The 18,069-nt window shown below is 32.0% G+C and overlaps 2 protein-coding genes across 2 annotated transcripts; one reads left to right on the top strand and one right to left on the bottom strand.

Annotated features, from left to right (window-relative positions):
* Window positions 1–45: 45 nt before the first annotated feature.
* Window positions 46–9,049, top strand: LOC114331809 (nucleolar protein 12). The gene is made up of 2 exons (XM_028281476.2): window positions 46–197; window positions 8,368–9,049. The coding sequence occupies exons 1-2, from the start codon at window positions 109–111 to the stop codon at window positions 8,975–8,977; spliced, it is 699 nt and encodes a 232-aa protein (XP_028137277.1). The 5' UTR covers window positions 46–108; the 3' UTR covers window positions 8,978–9,049.
* A 750-nt stretch (window positions 9,050–9,799) lies between these two features.
* On the bottom strand, window positions 9,800–17,220 carry LOC114331804 (endonuclease III-like protein 1). The gene is made up of 4 exons (XM_028281467.2): window positions 16,644–17,220; window positions 14,335–14,505; window positions 12,884–13,043; window positions 9,800–10,151 (listed from the first exon to the last, which is right to left on the bottom strand). The coding sequence occupies exons 1-4, from the start codon at window positions 17,112–17,114 to the stop codon at window positions 9,886–9,888; spliced, it is 1,068 nt and encodes a 355-aa protein (XP_028137268.2). The 5' UTR covers window positions 17,115–17,220; the 3' UTR covers window positions 9,800–9,885.
* Between the last annotated feature and the right edge of the window lie 849 nt (window positions 17,221–18,069).

Below are 18,069 nucleotides of genomic sequence, written 5' to 3' on the forward strand. Positions count from 1 at the left end.
TATATTACTTTAAAATGATTTACAAACTTTAAGTTGTCTATAAAATATTTGTTGTCATGAATTTGACATATGTCAATTTTAGAGTAGTCGTCAAACATAAAAGTAAACATGAGATCAAAAAATTCGAAAAATACTTCAAGAAAACCCAAAAATCGTCAAAATAAAATCCATTTAGTTTTCGATGAAAGTAAAAGGAAGTAAGTTAAAACAGTTTTATTGCATATGTCATAAAATTATAACCTTACTTTTGCACGTTGTCATTCATCTACTTGTAACCCAGTTTTTTAGAAATTACATATTTACAAAATATTCAAATCACTGAATAATAATAATTAAACATAGCCACAATATATGTAGATGAAGGTTATAACGCTTAATATTAACTTTGGTTTTTCCTACATGTTTAAAACTAAAATTCCAGCTTATCTCAAATTATTTTAAATAGTGCAGTCACTGAAGGTTTTCACCTCCGATTTCGTTGGACCTCCATCGATTTTCATGAAAATTGGTGAGTAATTAGAGGATACCTCAAGGAACAAAGGTGACATGATGCCAACATGCGCTTTTACCCTGGGGGTGGATACCACCCCTTCTCGGGCGTGAAAATTATTTTATTAAAAATAATACCATAAGTCGATAGAGGGACAAATTATAAGCAAAATTTGTTATATAAAGTTATTAAATTAAATCGACACTTTTTGAGTTATTAAAGACCAAAGATTTTATTTTTTCGTAAAAAAATGCATGTTTTAAATCGGTTTTTCACGTATAAATCAAAAACTATAAGCTTTTACAAAAAAGTTATTATTACTGAAATTGAAGATAATAAAAAATTGAATACATTCCTCACATAAAGAACTAAACTAATGTTAGTTCAAAGTGAGTTATTGGCAATTGAATGTGTATTTTTTTCGACGAGTACTCAAATCATAAGTATTCAAGCTTACATAACGGGAAAACGATACAATGTATAAAATATTCATGCTAAATATTTGCCAAAGTACTTCGGAATACCTATCAAATGAGCTTCAGAACAAGGTAATAGCGTCAAAGTTAAGCAAGTTATAATGAAAATAAAAGAACCGTTTCGAATTTTTTAGGAAAAAGTGAAAAATAAAACATACGCCATTTCCACAAAAATTAAAATTTATAGTAATCCTTACAAGAACTTCTTTATATTAGCATAAGTAATGTGTTCGATAATTTTGACCGGTTTAAAATGCATATTTTTGAAAAAAAATATAATTTAAAAAAATCATAATTTTTAAAATTATTGTAATTCTCATATTCCTTTGATAATAACTCCAAAAATACTCAATATACGTAAAAAATTATATATAACCAAATTTTAGTTTTTTCTGTGCCAAATACTTTATGTTTTAGTATTTCTATAGGGTAAAAAATAACCGAGATAGAAACGTTTAAATCTTAAATTTTGCTGTGGGAACCATTCAACCGGGGTCATTTAACCTTTTATTTTTAAAAGAGTAAGGGGTTTAAAAGATTAGGTTTAACGTGTTTAAATAGCACTTGGAATTAACTTTCAAACAGTTTTTAGATGAACCTGATATCGTAAACACGAACGGAGGTCTTAAAAAAAACAATAACATTTTTTGGAAAAATTTTTTAAAGATAAATTTTGAAAAAATTTTGGTGCATAAATTTTAACGCTATCAAGATGTTCGGGAGCTCATTTAATAGATATTTTTAAGTACTTTGACAAATATTTAATAAGTTTATGTTATAAAATGCATCAATTTTCCGTTATTTCAGCTTGAATACTTACGAGTTTTTTACGCGCTGAAAAAAATATACATTCAATTACCTATAATAACTCACTTTTAATTAACATTAAAAGGTCTTTGTAGTAAGGGGTTTATTTCATTTTTTATTAGCTTCATAAAAACTTACACTTTTTGAGTTATTGATGAAAAATTGGTTAAAAACATGCATTTTTCTCAAGAAAAATTAAAATCTTTGATTTTTAATAACTCAAAAAGTTTTGATTTATTTTAATATAACAAATTTTGCTTGAAATTTGTCACTCTATCGAATTATGGGGTTATTTTTAATTAAATAATTTTCACCCCCGATAAGGGGTGGTATCCACCCCCAGGGTAAAAGCGCAAGTTGGCACCATGTCACCTTTGTTCCTTGAGATATCCTCTAACCACTCACCAATTTTCATGCAAATCGATGGAGGTTCAACGAAATCGGAGGTAATAGCTCATATCCACCTTCAGTGACTCCACTAAAAAAGAAAAGAATCTTTTTATGTACATTTTACAAAAGGGTAATATAATGACATAAAAAGAAACGGCAGATTTGGATCGTATATTTTTTAATTGTAACAAGTATATCATACATCAATCAGACATCCTTAGAAAAAATCTTCTTCTGGTAGTGCCTATCCATTTGTTTGTTTTACTGATGCTTCACATTTTTCTTAATCCGCGTAAGATCATGCAATCTACTTTATTGGCTTTTTCTTGTCAAGAAGACCACTCGATGAATTGTTGCATGTGTGATGCAGCTTCTCTAGCTTCTTTATGCAAATTTTTGTCAATTGCAATAACATCATCGACAATGCCACCATCAAATTCCGAGTCTGTGTCAGCAGCTGAATCTGTTTCGTCTGCCTCTTTTACCATTTCAATGATTTCATCATCTGTCAGCAATCGATAGCTGTTTGCATCTTTATCACAAATTAACGATTCGTTTATGTCATCTTTAGCCAATGAAAACAAAACAGTGGATTCAGCCATAACTTAATTTGTTACTGCACTGTACATTTCAGCGAATTTCGTTTGGCTTATCGCATTGCTCAAATGAATCCACAATTATCCACAAGGCTCACATTGTGGACCATTATTATTTAACCTCTTTATCAATGATCTATCATCTGTAATTGAAAATGTTAACTGTCTACTCTTTGCTGATGACTTAAAATTATTTCACATTGTAGAGAACTTATTGGATAGTAAAATTCTACAAAATGACTTGGATAAAGTATATGAATGGTCTATTTCAAACAATGTATTTATTAAATATCGACAAATGGCATATTAATTTCTCAAAAACTAACACTACAGATCTGTATGAATATAATATTGGTATAAATGTGTTATCTAGAGTTGATGAGATGAGATATCTAGGAGTAATTTTTGATAAACAATTAAATTTTAAATCTCACCTGCGTGTTCTATCATCTAATGCTAACAGATCTCTAGGTTTTGGTAAAAAGGAATACAAAAGTTTTTTCTGTATCCGTTCTTCAAGTTTTATATTGTTCAATAGTTCGATCATCCCTAGAGTATGCTTCCATTATTTGGTCTCCTTATTATGAGGTTGACAAAGTCTTCATTGAGAATATTCAAGTACGTTTTGCTCGATACGCTAGATTCAAATTGCAGTTTCTCAATAAGTTTAACAACAATGATGTTCGTCAGCATTTGAATTTGTCACTTCTTGTAAATAGACGAATAAAACTAGAAATGCTTTTTATCTATAAACTAATTAACGGCTTTGTTAACTGTCCTGAATTACCTACTATCGGAAATCCGATATCCACTGTATTACAGTTCTTCTTTTTGAATTCCCAACAAAACATCCTGATTAGTAACGTGATCACTATAAGATAACTTTAGAATTCGATAATAAAGACTCATATCGAAAGAATCAATTTTCTTGCAGGTGGCATCTGTAAGAGTTCATTACTCAACTCAGTACAACAGTATAGGAAAGATATAATACTGTAGTAACTTGATTTTTATGGGTATTAATAAATCATAAATCATGACATTTGAATAGCTAGAAAAGAAAGTTAGAATAAGTCTAAGAAGTATAAATGATAATGGTCCTTACAATGATGAATTTTTTGACATTGAATGATAAATGTGTTTTATTTTATTCTTCATATTCCACTCAAAAATTAAGTTGTGGAATACATATTAAAGGATTGTAACCATGTCTATTCTCATGTCTTTATACTGACCAGTGCCGGCGCTAGGGTATAAGCCCGCCTGCAAAACTAGCAAAGGCGCCCCCCCCCCACATACACACAGATACTCATACAACCCCAGCCTCGGGGACATTATGTGGGTATGTGGGTTCTAATGGAACAGTGAGACCCACATGTACGAAAATCAAACTGGTCACACTGCGTAACCTAGAGTTGTAACCTATCTGACCCCCAAGCTATACCACTATCCCCCCTTCCCCCCGTCGCAGTATATAACGAATGAGGAGGCTTTGTACTAAACGTTACGTTGGATGCCCTTGTTTACCTCGGTTTACTTTATATGGTTAAACCACCTGATTTCAGGGGTAGCTAGAAGAGCTTTTCTCTCTATTAATGCTTGATTTTGGATTGTGTCCTAAAAATGTGTGTTCCGGGCACCGACTATCCGCAAATGTTCCCGGTAAATAAAGTTCGGTACAGATTTATTGAACCCATCATCTGACAAAACAACTTCACTTTAACTCTTTTAAGAAATTAGCTAAAAGAACTAAGATTGTTTTTTGTCATTTCTTCTTTTTCGGCTTTTCTGCTAATTTTTTTTGAATGCATTTTTATTTACCTACATAAAAATAATAACTTTAAAACCTCAAGATTATGCTTCTGTAATAATGTGAAAGTGTAATTTAATAATATTACTGAGTATTTAACAAATATAATTTTATATTAATTGAATACAACACTGGATTCAACTGCAGATGAAGAGTATACAACTGACAAACTATTCTGTATTATAATCACATGAAATAATACTAAAATGTTTATTTTAAATACATATGTTTTTATGGAATTAATCCTTAACTTGATACTTAAATTAAGAGGTAAAATACATAATACTTAAATTAGACAAGCTGCAAGAAAGCAGTATCACAATCTTGTTTATTTTACTAGAAATGATTCACTTCCTCTCATAACTGCTGACAAAATTACAACTTGCAAGAAATTTGGAGAAAATAAACAAAGCATTCCCATTAAGAGCAAGGTTGTTTGGTTGAGATATAATATCTTTGACCAATAAATTATATTACTATGTACATGGAAAGAATTCTTTGCCGCATTGCATATTTTTGTATATTTTACATGTCGTGTGATATGCAAAATTAACAAACACAAATTAGGGTATTATGACGAATTTAAACCACATTTAAAAAATGAATTTTTTTATCTTAGTATTTTACATAACATCAGTAGAAACAAGCTCATTTTGGCGCCCCCCAAACAGGGGCGCCCGCCTGCAGTGCATCCCTTGCAGGCCCGTTATCGCCGGCCCTGATACTGACCTTACCATGGTCAAACCAGTATTTCTTTCAAAAAAATGCTCAGAACGACACCAGGATGAGAAAAGTGTGACCCTTGTCCTAATCCCAAAATGCTTATGATTAATTTTCCAAAAAGATATTTTGGAAAAAAATTGTTTGTTATACCCTATTTCACGAACATATGTCTGTTGTGGATTATCTCGACAACAAATATTTTACTGTGCAAATTATGAAGAATGAAAGTAAATTGCAAAATACATTGTTGTTTATTGGAACAATTATTAGAGCCATTTACTTTCGCACTTCTTATGTTGCACACTAAAATATGCATTGTAGCGATAATCCAAGACAGTCGTATATTCGTGGAATAGCCCATATAATTATACACTAAAAATTAAAAACAAAAAAGCTACTTAATACTTACTTCGTTTCTGACTTCATGGACCAATCCTAAAGCCAAAAATCTACAATAATTTTATGTATGTATATAACCTGTAGAAATGAATATAGTGAAAACACAAAGAAGTTTGTGAATGATATGGGAGACAAGGAATTATTATTCGAAGCATAGTTATCAATTCTTGAAGCATTCTCTAGTGACTCAGTCTATAAGGAATTTAACAACTTTACTGTCCAATTAATCACATATGATTCAAATAATCTAAGTGGGTCATTAATGCGTAATATGTCCATGAATCATTTGACTGTGTTGATAATAACTTACTAATTAACCATCCAGCAGAGGGGCAAAATAAAATTACATTATATTTCTATATGGTTGAGGTCTGACTGGTCTCTCCTGTCCGCTGGAGGGTTAATAGATTAGCTAACATTGGATAAAAGATCATCCACTAAAATGGATAGAGTCCTATCTATCAGAATGTTGTCATTATGTCTCCTTAAAGTATCTCAACAGTCTGTAAATATTTGCAAATCTGATAACATTTACATTCCTAGGGATGTTCCACAAGGTTCTGTAATTGGTCCAATACTATTTCGTATTTACTTAAATGATAGTCTCTCAATAAATTCTGGTACAGTTCACACTTTAACACATTCAGTGCAGGTGACATACATGTGAGCCACATGATGCCTTTACCATTCTCAAGCATACTCTCAGCAAAATATTGACCATATGAGTGATGGTTTGTTTGGAGAAGTCCCGGTTTGAGAGATATCTCTTGATGAACGATCTTTTGTACTGAGTCATGTCATTCCCTATATTCAGTTGCAGCAAATGGCTGGAGCCTCCGGTAAGATGTTGGGTGGTTTCTTGGGTTTGACATTCATATCAGCATTTTTTGTTCTTTCAAACTTTCTATTCCATATTCTTACACAGGTATGCTTTTGTTAACTGATTACTATTCTTTGTCTTCTCGTGTGATGTGAGTTATTCTCCAAAGATTAACACACATCTTCAATACAACAGCCAAGAAATACAATATGATAAAATCAGCAGAAAAGACCAAATGTATGACAACATCTAAATACCTGCTACGATGTAAAATCAAAATTGAAGGGAAAATAATAAAGCAGGAAGCAAGGTTGAGATATCTGGAAATACATATAACTAGTTACGGAGATGTTGAAGAGGGAGTATGACAACAATGCTTAAAAGCGAGTAAAGCGGCGGGATCTCTTAATGACACCATCTGGAAGAACAAACACCTAGGACAAGACTCAAAAGCAAGAATCTATAAAGCAGCAATTAGACCTTTATTGACATTTGACACAGGAGACAAGACCTGACACATCTAAAACTAGAAACAACAGAGATGAAAATACTTCGAAGAATATCAGGGAAACGTCTGTTTGATAGGGAGAGAAGCGAAAACATAAGAAGATCATGCAATGTGGAAGATATAAATGGATGGGTGACAAACAGGCGTGGAGCGAATACATTAGTAGAACAGCAGAGGATAGGATAGTACGAAAAGCACGAAATACACCATCAAATGAATGAAGAAGTATTTTCAGACCAAGACAAAGATGGTGTGATAATTTAAACAATTTAGGAGGCTAATATTGAAGACGAAACAGGCTTTAAAGCCTACATACAAGAAGAAGAAGTCTTCTCGTAGAGAGATATTAGATTTTCTGTTTATATTTAAACTTTTTAGAAACTTAATGGATTGTTGTGAACTCCTTCAAGATTTAACAATTTATGTTCCACCTAGTAGGTCTGGATCCCGCGTATGAAAAAAAAGTTGATTAATAGCAAGCTGAAAATTTGTTAATAGCTTAAGGGTGTCTAGTCGGATAAACTTTGATATATGGGAACACTGGAACAGGGGCAGTTTTAATTGTGGAACAGGTTAAAAATTTGGAACGGTCAGACCACGAAAACGGCACATTTATTTTGTCCGACAGAACAGACTTAAACTCTCCGAACAGAGATTAAACTCTCATGCAAAAATCAGACTGCTTTTTATCACCTGTCATAATTCCTGTCATTTGACATATTCTACATGTTCCACTCATTAAAACGCCCATTTGGTGATAAATAGCAGTCTGATTTTTGCATGAGAGTTTAAGTCTGTTCTGTCGGACAAAATACATGTGCCGTTTTCGTGGTCTGACCGTTCCAAATTTTTAACCTGTTCCACAATTAAAACTTCCCCTGTTACAGTGTTCCCATATATCAAGGTTTGTCCGACTAGACACCCTTAAGCTATTAACAAATTTTCAGCTTGCTATTAATCAACTTTTTTTTCATACGCGGGATCCAGACCTATAGATCTCTTAGAGCTAATTCCACTTTTGCTTTACAAGCACACCGAACCAATTATAGATCTGGTATTGGCTTTGTCAGATTGCTTAGGAACACTAACAGCTTACTAACAAGGTGTAATGTAAATATTTTCAATTCTTCCTTAGATCAAGTAAGGTTAGCAGTTAAGAGGTTATAATGTCCTTAGGTATGATTGTTTGGGTAATTTGTATTTTTTGTATCTCTTTTGTACAACTACTTGGATTTTACTCTAAAGCCTCTGAGATTTGTCCATTTAGATCCCTAATGCTTTCTATTTTAGTTTTATTAACATTTTTACACCAACACAAAACATTACATATTGTTCTTTTTTATTTTAGGGAATTTCTAACTGGTTTCCACAAAAGAAAGTTACAGCGTAAAAAGGAAGCTAAAGAGAAATTTGAAAAAGACCTTAAAGAAGAAAGAAAACGAATCAAATCAGAGGCAAAAGAATCATACAAAAAGCTAGTTCAATCACATAAACCAATTCCAGAATTAGAAGATCTACTGAGTGAAAAATACGAAGATGATGACGTCACAGTAAAAGTATTAGAGCTCTCAACAAACGACATAGCCAAACAGAATAACTGGATAGGTGCCAACCAGCCCAAGTACACAGAATCAGATGAAGATGTTAATGACTCTGAAGATGAAACAAAATCAGACAATGAAATTCCAGGAATGGAATTAAAGAGAAAACCAGTACTCAGTAAAAAGAAACAAGAAGTTCTCAAAAAGTTTGAATCTGAAAAGGATGTTAGAAAACTGTTGAAAAAGCAGGCAACGAAGAATGTTAAGAAAAGCAAAGTGTTTCAAATGAAGAATAGAATGGAGAGGCAAAAGCAGAAGAAGAAGTCAATGCAATTAAAAAAAGAAAGGTTAAAAGTTCGGGAAAAAAAGGGAAAAGGGAGGAAAGGCAAAGGAAGGCGGGGTACAGATAAAGACTAATAAAAAAGTGTATTTAATGTTTATTATTTTACAAATGTGTAGATATTAAAGTTAATTAAAAGATTTAATATTTTTTGTTTTTAATTTTCCGTTCAATATTAGCATTAAGTTCTTTGTTCCAGACAGAAACTGGAATCAATTCGGACACAAGGAGTTTGTACTTCTCGACTTGATCACGATTTCGTCTCACACGAATCTGCTTCCACGGCCACCAAATTAACACACTTTACACAAAAATACTACTTTCAAACTCGACTGATTGCTTTCGATGGTAATTACACAATGAATTCGTCTTTCTCTCATTAATTCATTAATTTGAAACTCACCACTCCATTCTCCTTCCATCGGTCTCCTAGCCAATCACAAGCATTCTCCACACATCATATCCCTACTTTATTTCTTAGGAACAAATAGTATTGTATACAAATTTTATTTCTTGGCAATTTCCAGGAGATATTAAAATTAATTTTACTTACAATCTAGAAAAACCCTCTATTCTAAACTAAACAAAATTGTTTACCATCGTTTCTTTCTAGGAAACCATTGAGGAAGCACTGTCTATTGTTCAATCAACGCGATATCCACCATCTTCCTAAACAAGCGTTTGTAGTCCGTTCTGTTGAAATGTATAAATTGTTCGTAGAAACTTTACCAATAAAATTTTCACGGCTAAATTATTGGATTTACAAAATTTGACCATATACAAGGTCATAAAAATTTACGGTCTCGTGGTCTTTGACATAAAATTAATTTTTTAAATTCTCCCCATAAAATTATTTAACAATGTATAAAAATAGGAAGCGTTTAATTAAAATACAGAAAATAGAAACATTGTTTATTTAAAAAAATATAAAAACAGATCGATCAAACATATAAACATAAAGAACGGGGGGTTCAGCTTAATCTATTCATTTTTTACTTTTGGTCTTCTTAGTTTTTGCTTCTCCTTTGATATACTTCTTACCAAAAGGACAAAGTTCCTTATTTAAACAAGTCGAACACTGGGGCTTCACAGCTCCGCAAATCTGCTGCCCAAAACCAACGAGTAGGAGATTTACCTCGCTCCATAATTCCTGCGGTAGCCAATCTTCTAAAGCCTTCCTCGTATCTTCGGGAGTATTGGTATTCACCCATCTTAGACGATTTGATATCCTGTGAACGTGGGTGTCAACACCTAAAAACAAAGTTGTTTTCAACATAAAACAGTAAATATTTGTTTTCTTTATCAATAAATAACTTTCAACAAGTACCACGATAATCTGCACGGACCAGCACCAGCAGACAAGCACCACTAACCTTGAATACAGTGCCGCTTTATTCATTAAGCATTATAGGCAGTTGCCTAGGGCGGCAAAAATACTGTACAAGAAATATTTGTATATAAAAATTATGGATCTGGGTTCTGTCATTAAAAAGTATCTCTATCAAATTACTTTACCGCAAGGAAGCCAAAAAATTGTACCCAAATAAAACATATAAAGAAATAAGAAAGGGAAAAAGAAAAACTCAATTTGACGAGGAGGCCGATGATGAACAGTTCATCATCGCCCTCCTTGTCAAATTGAATTTTTCTTTTTCTCTTTCTTATTTTTTATATGTTTTATTTGGGCACAATTTTTTGGCTCATCTCATCACTAGCTGAAAAGTTTAGTTACTAAACTTTTCAGCTAGTGATGAGATGAAAATTCACACATTCTATGTTATAATCGACACTCTGACTCTGAATGGACGTCTGGAATCTTATCAACTTATTTATCAACGTTTTCGTGTTATTAACAGATTTGCCAAAATTAAGCAATGAAGAAATTTATTAAAGAAGCTGAAAATCTGATACAAAATAAATACGACCAAGATACATCATTCATACATGAATTAACATTGACTTAAAGGGTCATTTGGATACCATAATAAAATCACCAATTGACATAATATCTTAATATTTAAAGAAGTCACTGAAGGTGGATATGAGTTATTACCTCCGATTTCGTTGAACCTCCATCGATTTGCATGAAAATTGGTGAGTGGTTAGAGGATATGTCAAGAAACAAAGGTGACATGGTGTCAACTTGCGCTTTTTCCTGGGGGTGGATGCCACCCCTTCTCGGGGGTGAAAATTATTTTATTAAAAATATCCCCAGAATTCGATAGAGGGACAAATTCTAAGCAAAATTTGTTACATAAAGTTATTAAAATAAATCAAAACTTTTGAGTTATTAAAGATCAAAAATTTTAATTTTTCGTGAGAAAAATACATGTTTTTAACCGATTTTTCATAAATAACTCAAAAATTATAAGATTTTACAAAAAAGTTATTATTACCAAAATTGAAGCTAATAAAAAATGAAATAAACCCCTTACTGGAAAAACCTAAGTAGTTAAGCTTAAATAACGGGAAAATGATGCATTTTATAACATAACCTTATTAAACATTTGTCAAAGTACTTAGAAATATCTATCAAATGAGCCCCCGAACAAGTTAATAGCATTGAAATGTATGCACCAAATATTTTTCAAAATTTATCTTTTAAAATTTTTTCCAAAAAAGTTATTGTTTTTTTTTTAATAACTCATAACATGAATTTTTATGATATAAGGTTTGTCTATAAACCATTTGAAAGTTAATTTTAAAGGCTATTAAACCTCGTTGAATTTAATCCTTTTAAACACTTTACTTTTTTTTTAAATAAAAGGGTAAATGGCCCCGGTTACATGGTTCTGCAGCAAAATTTAAGCTTTAAACGTTTCTATCTCGGTTATTTTTTACCCTCCAGAAATAGTAAAAAGGTAAAATATTTTATACAGAAAAAACTAAAATTTGGTTATACATATATCACTTTTTACGTATATTGAGTATTTTTGGAGTTATTATCAAAAGAAAATGAAAATTACGATAATTTTAAAAATTCTGACTTTTTTAAATTATATTTTTTTTTTCAAAAATATGCATTCTAAAACGGTCAAAATTGTTGAAATCAGTACTTATGCTAATATAAAGAAATTATTCCAAGGATTACTATAAATTTTAATTTCTGTGGAAATATCGTATGTTTTCACTTTTTCCTAAAAAGTTCTAAAGGGTGCTCTTATTTTCATCATAACTTGCTTAATTGTGATGCTATTAACTTCTACTGGAGCTCATTTGATAGGTACTCCGAAGTACTTTGACAAGTGCTTAACAGGTATATTTTATAAAATACATCATTTTCCTGTTATTTAAGCTTGAATACTTAGATTTGAGTAGGTACTCGTCGAAAAACATATACATACATTCAATTACCCATAACTCACTTTGATTTAAAATTAGTTTAGTTCTTTAAGTGAGGAGTGTATTCAGCTTTTCATTATCTTCAATTCTGGTAATCATAACTTTTTTTGTAAAAGCTTATAGTTTTTGAGTTATATGTGAAAAACAAACCTTCATTTAAACTGCCCACTTAAGGTAGAGGCCCCTTGGTGACTTGTTCACCTTCCTTGAAATGGCAGGATGGACAATGAACTAAAGAAACTGATGCACAATGGGTCGATTGTGGCATAAGTACTGTGGGACTTGTCTCACTCTCCCTAACTCTACAGATACAGAACTGCCTACAAGTTTTTATTGGATAAGAAGGAGAACCTTTAAAAAGAACAGCAAATAGAGAAATGTCCAATTTGAGGGAGTCAGAAACAATTGAAGGGGATCAGAAGAAATTGGAGGGTGCCAGAAAAATTGGAAGGAATCTGAAAAAAAAAGAGGGGTCAGAAAAAATCAGAGGAAGCCAAAAAAAATTGGAGGGAGATACGATAAAACAGGAGGAAGTAAAAAAAATTGAGTGCAGTGGCTGTACAGGGCAGTTGATTGCATCCCCCATCGCATGGTCAAAGGTAAAATCACTGGTCTCTTAATAAACTTATTGAATAACTTACCTATTCCTGTCACTTTATCCCAAGCTGTTTCCATACAAATATGTGCCATTTTAGGTCCTACTCCTGGTAACTTGCACAATTTTTCTACTGTATCTGGAATGTCGCAATCATATTCTTTCTGTAGTATATCACTGGTTTTTTTGATATATTTCACTTTATTCTAGAATGAAAAATAATTACAAATATTTGAAAGTAAGGAACTAAAGGGAGCTATGCATAGATTGAAATGAATCGAAACAAAATTCTAATGAAAGTTATGTAAGTCATATAACTTTGACAATACACAAGAAGAATGCAGAGTGTTTCACCGCAATAAGTGAATCAGAGAGCTCTAAGTAAGAGCAGCATACATTCCATCAGGAAAAGCCTTGATGATGATGAATTATAATATTAAAAATATTATTTGTATTCAGAAGACTTTCCATAAAATTTCATAATCTTCTTATAAAGTCCTTTTCATGAGCATTTTTCAGTGCGTCACAGTTTTTCGATTTCTTTCTAACACATTAGATTGTATGTGACAGAAAAAAACGCACGTCTGTGATTACAGACATTTATAACATTTATTCTAGTTATTCTAGTTGTGAATAGATGGCGAGATCATCGAAAAAAAATTATTTATGAATTATATAATATATCTACGAATATAATCTGTACAATTTATAAGACTATACAAATCAAAGAAAATACCATTTTATAAATGCAATAAACACAATTGATTTGTTTTTATGCCAAATTGCAAATAAAATGTAACAACTGTCAGATTTAACTAGAATGTCATGTTAGAATAAATGTCAAAAATGTGTATTATCACGGACTTACCTTTTTTTCTATCATTTGTGACGCACTGAAAAATGCTCATGAAAAGGACTCTAGACTATTGATTATGTACTTTAGGAAGGAACCAACGTTAACAGGGTTTTATTGTTTAATATGAAATATGAAAAAAACGCGGAGTGCTACCATTTGAAGGGGTGCGTTTTTGAGAATGGAGTGAATTAGTGCCTAGACACAGGGTGCACTAGGGTGAGTTATATGCACTTTTGGTTTGGTACAAACACATCTACAGAAAAATTGTTCCAGATTAAATTTACTATTCAAATATCACCTTTTAAGTCAAAAATATTTTTTTTTCAAAATATATTAAAAATAAACATGAAAGAAAGCAATTTTGTTTTTTTGCCCTAAAACTTTTTTCCACTGGGATATAGGTATAGGTATTGCTTCACAGAAAAAAAACTTCCATTCTTCCTCTCTAAAATGATGTTTGGCAGAAGTCTCTAGGAGTTACAGTTTCCAAAATACATTTTTGCAAATTTTGCCGCTCACAGCATTGTTTCCATAACTAGAGGTCCAATGACCATATGAAACAATAAAAACCCGTTAACGTTGTAGTTCCTTTTAGCTCCCTTATTTTGAACATAATCAACAGCCTATTATACTATACTTACTCTCCAAAAGCTGACTGGATAGATTAGTTCTCCCAATTTCTCGTCTGCTGTACCTAATATGTTTTCAACAGTACAACCATGATCTATCAGTCTCTTCATAGCAGCATGGGTGATTTGATCTTTCGTTTGACTACTTAACATCAGTGCAAGAAGTTGTTGATACCTCATGACCTAAAACAATTTAATATCAGATTTTGGTTTCCATTTTTAATATACAGTGATGAGCATGCTAATATCCAGCAAAGTATCACAAAAGATGGAAAACATAATACATTGTGAAATAAAAATAGTGAAATTAATAGAGATAGAAATTATCGATATAAACGTATCGATTAACATTACATAGTTTCCCACCTTTAGAGGTCTCTGACAGGAGTATTTTAAAAAAATTCTTTTGTCACAGTGACAGTTGTCATACTCCTCTGATTCATCTAAAGGTGGGAAACTATGTAATGTACCTAATGTTACTTTATATGTATACAGTGGAACCCCGATAAGTCGGCCTCTGATAACCCGGAAGTCCGGTTAACCCGGACCGATTTTCATCAGACAAAACAAACATTTTTTCACTTTGACTGAGAAATAAACAGCTTTAAACAAAATAAAATAAACTTTTACCAAGAAATAAACAATACTGGATACAACTGTACGTATTTTAGATGTACTAGATGTGCATATATGTATTTCATGTTTTTGCATTTATAATGGATTTTATCTGTAAGTATACCGTATTTTATTAATTTTTACCATATTCTCCGGCTAACCCGGATTTTCGATAACCCGGATCGGCCGCGGTCCCGATTAATCCGACTTATCGAGGTTCGACTGTATATCCATAATTTCCACCTCTACTAGTTTCATCTCTTTTTACCTCACAATGTATTATGTTTTCCATCTTTTGTGTTATTTTGCCGGTTATTAGTGCGCTCATCACTGTATACAAATAATTTATGCCTAGCCTTATCACATTTTTGTCTGACTGCTTGATCGTACGAAAGGAAACAATGGACGACGGAGAAAATTTTAGATTCAATGGAAGAATGATACAAAGAACAGATGAAAACAAAGATAATGAGATGTACAAAAAAGTGGATAATCAAAAATAAAATACCAGAATAGAAGAATGGTTAAAAGAACAATACAGTCAGAAAAATGAAAGAATACCCATAAACGAACATATAAAACACGCTGTATTTTCCTGTCACTGTGTTGCAAAGAAAATTGTCCAGTGCAAGTACAGTGGAACCCCGATAAGTCGGCCCCCGATAACCCGGAAGTCCGGCTAACCCGGACCGATTTTCATCAGATAAACATTTTGATTTTCAGTACATACTTTGTATTTTGACAATGACACCCGTTCTGGGCGTCGAAATGTTAATAAAATTATTTTTTCAATTTAATTGTGGCTTATTTCCTATCAAAATAGTTAATTATCAGATAAACATTTCAACAATAAAAATGTATGTATGTAATAATATTTGAGAGATAATGTGTATTTGTGTAATTTGGTATACGATATTAAAAATGACTCATGGCACAAGCCGGCAAAAACAACAGGCACCTGTCTGTAGTATTTATTTATTTTTTATTTCAAACTGTGTTAGCATTGTTTAAGAAAGTCTATTTAAAAAATTCTTTTTTAATCAAAGGTCTTAGTCCTTAGTTTTCACTGTTCTTAATACATAATAAAAAAACATCGTTCCGATTGTGACTGTATGAATACAGTATTGTATTGTTCGCTTCCGTTTGTTTAGGTTTGTGTTTGCGTGTTTTTATTAATTTAGATGTGTAGGTACTGTGCATATTTATATATATTTCATGTTATTTCAATTCTAACGGAGTTTACCTGTAAGTATACCGTATTTTATTAATTTTTACCATATTCTCCGGCTAACCCGGATTTTCGATAACCCGGATCGGCCGCGGTCCCGATTAATCCGAGTTATCGAGGTTCCACTGTACATGTAACAATAATTATTACATGTACTTGCGCTGGCCAATTTTTTAGGTGACACAGTGACAGGAAAATGCAGCGTGTTTTATATGTTCGTTCATGGGTATTCTTTCATTTTTCCTACTGTATGCAGCAATATAATACCAGTAGACATGATAGAATATATGTATACACAAAAAAATTAAAGAATGAAGATAGTGATGAAGGTAACCAACTCCTATTGGAAGGGAGACAGCACTTAAAAAATAATATCACTTATGAACAGCTTCTGAACTATAACCAAAAACCTAATAATAAAGTGACTATTTTAAAATGTATCTTTTTTTCTGTATGATTTTGAGAAAAACTATATTACGTTTGGTGGTGCATTTTCGTCATGACACTTATCACATCCCATGGAATCTACAGGGGCATCTGAATGTTTCCTCATTTCTTTCAAATTTGCCAGAACTTGTTCCCAGTTCTCAGGCATCCTTTTGTTCTTTTTTACTCCAGATCCATTGCCTACTTCATCGTACTCTATTTTAATGTGCTCTCTTTTAGGACTTAGTTCTTTGTCGGGGTCTGCTTTAATATCTCTTTCAAGAGTTTCTTCCTCTTTACATTGTTCTGAATTTTCTCCAACTTCTTCTAGTTTTACATTATTCATTAATTTGGATTTAGGCACCTTTTTAAATGCTGATAAATCTACTTTGGGGATCGTTTTAATTTCTGATTCAGTTTCCTCTTGTTTAAGGATTTTACTACTAGCTCTTGTAGTTTTGGTTCGTTTCATTATTATAGAATTTACAAAGTTGTTGAGTATATGTATACGATTAGCTTTCATACAGTAAAATAATAACAAATAGCACACATTACAACTTAAAGTAAAAGCGGCTTTTTCAACTTTTAAATATTTTGTTTACTGTGATTTTTGAAGGTTAGGTTGTATCAATTCTTCTTTTTGTTTTGGTAAGAGGATATTTTTGCTAAATGGCAAGAGGCCACTAACAAGGATTTTAAATTTTAAATATAGTGCTGCAAGCGAACTAAGAGAGGAATTTATTCAGCTCAGCTGATGCTATTCTTAGGTCCGGTTTCACCAACAACAAATAAAGCAATAAATAGTTATTCGTCGAATAAAATTTATTAGACGTTTATCTTTTTATTTTGTTTCAATATAATTTTGATAATTTAAAGTTAAACTGACGAATTTACTTTCTTATTATATTATGTATTTGATAAATTAATAAAATAAGTCTTATTTGACGTTAGTAAAATGGAGAAATGTCAGTTTATTGGTTGAATAAGTTTATTCATAGAATAAACTGCTATATTTGTCGTTGGTGAAACCGCGGCCATTAGAGGTGTGAAATTCTATCAACAAGGGATCTACCTGTTTTATGGAATGATCCCTTGTTTATTTAAGTAGGTACACATTTCCAGCAATAGTACCCCGCTGAGCTGAATTTGGTAGATACCCAACCAGAACATCAGTATTGATGGGCAAGATAAGAAACTTCTAGTTAAATATAACGTATTCTTAATATTCTTTATGCAACAAGGATTCAAGTGCGGGAGCACGCCAAATAGAATTCTATTTTAGTGACGTCACGTTGCCTAGCAACCGTCGATATTTTCCCATTATAAAATTCTATTTTGTGACGTCAGCAAAATAGAATTCTATCTGGCATATCCGGCGTCTACTTCGTAGACGCCGTATTTGCACTGAGACAAATCACAGAAAAGGCCATTGATTACAATAAACCAGCATATCTATGTTTTATAGACCGGACAAAGGC

This window comes from Diabrotica virgifera, chromosome 8, assembly GCF_917563875.1.
Source record: "Diabrotica virgifera virgifera chromosome 8, PGI_DIABVI_V3a".
NCBI classification, from domain to species: domain Eukaryota; kingdom Metazoa; phylum Arthropoda; class Insecta; order Coleoptera; family Chrysomelidae; genus Diabrotica; species Diabrotica virgifera.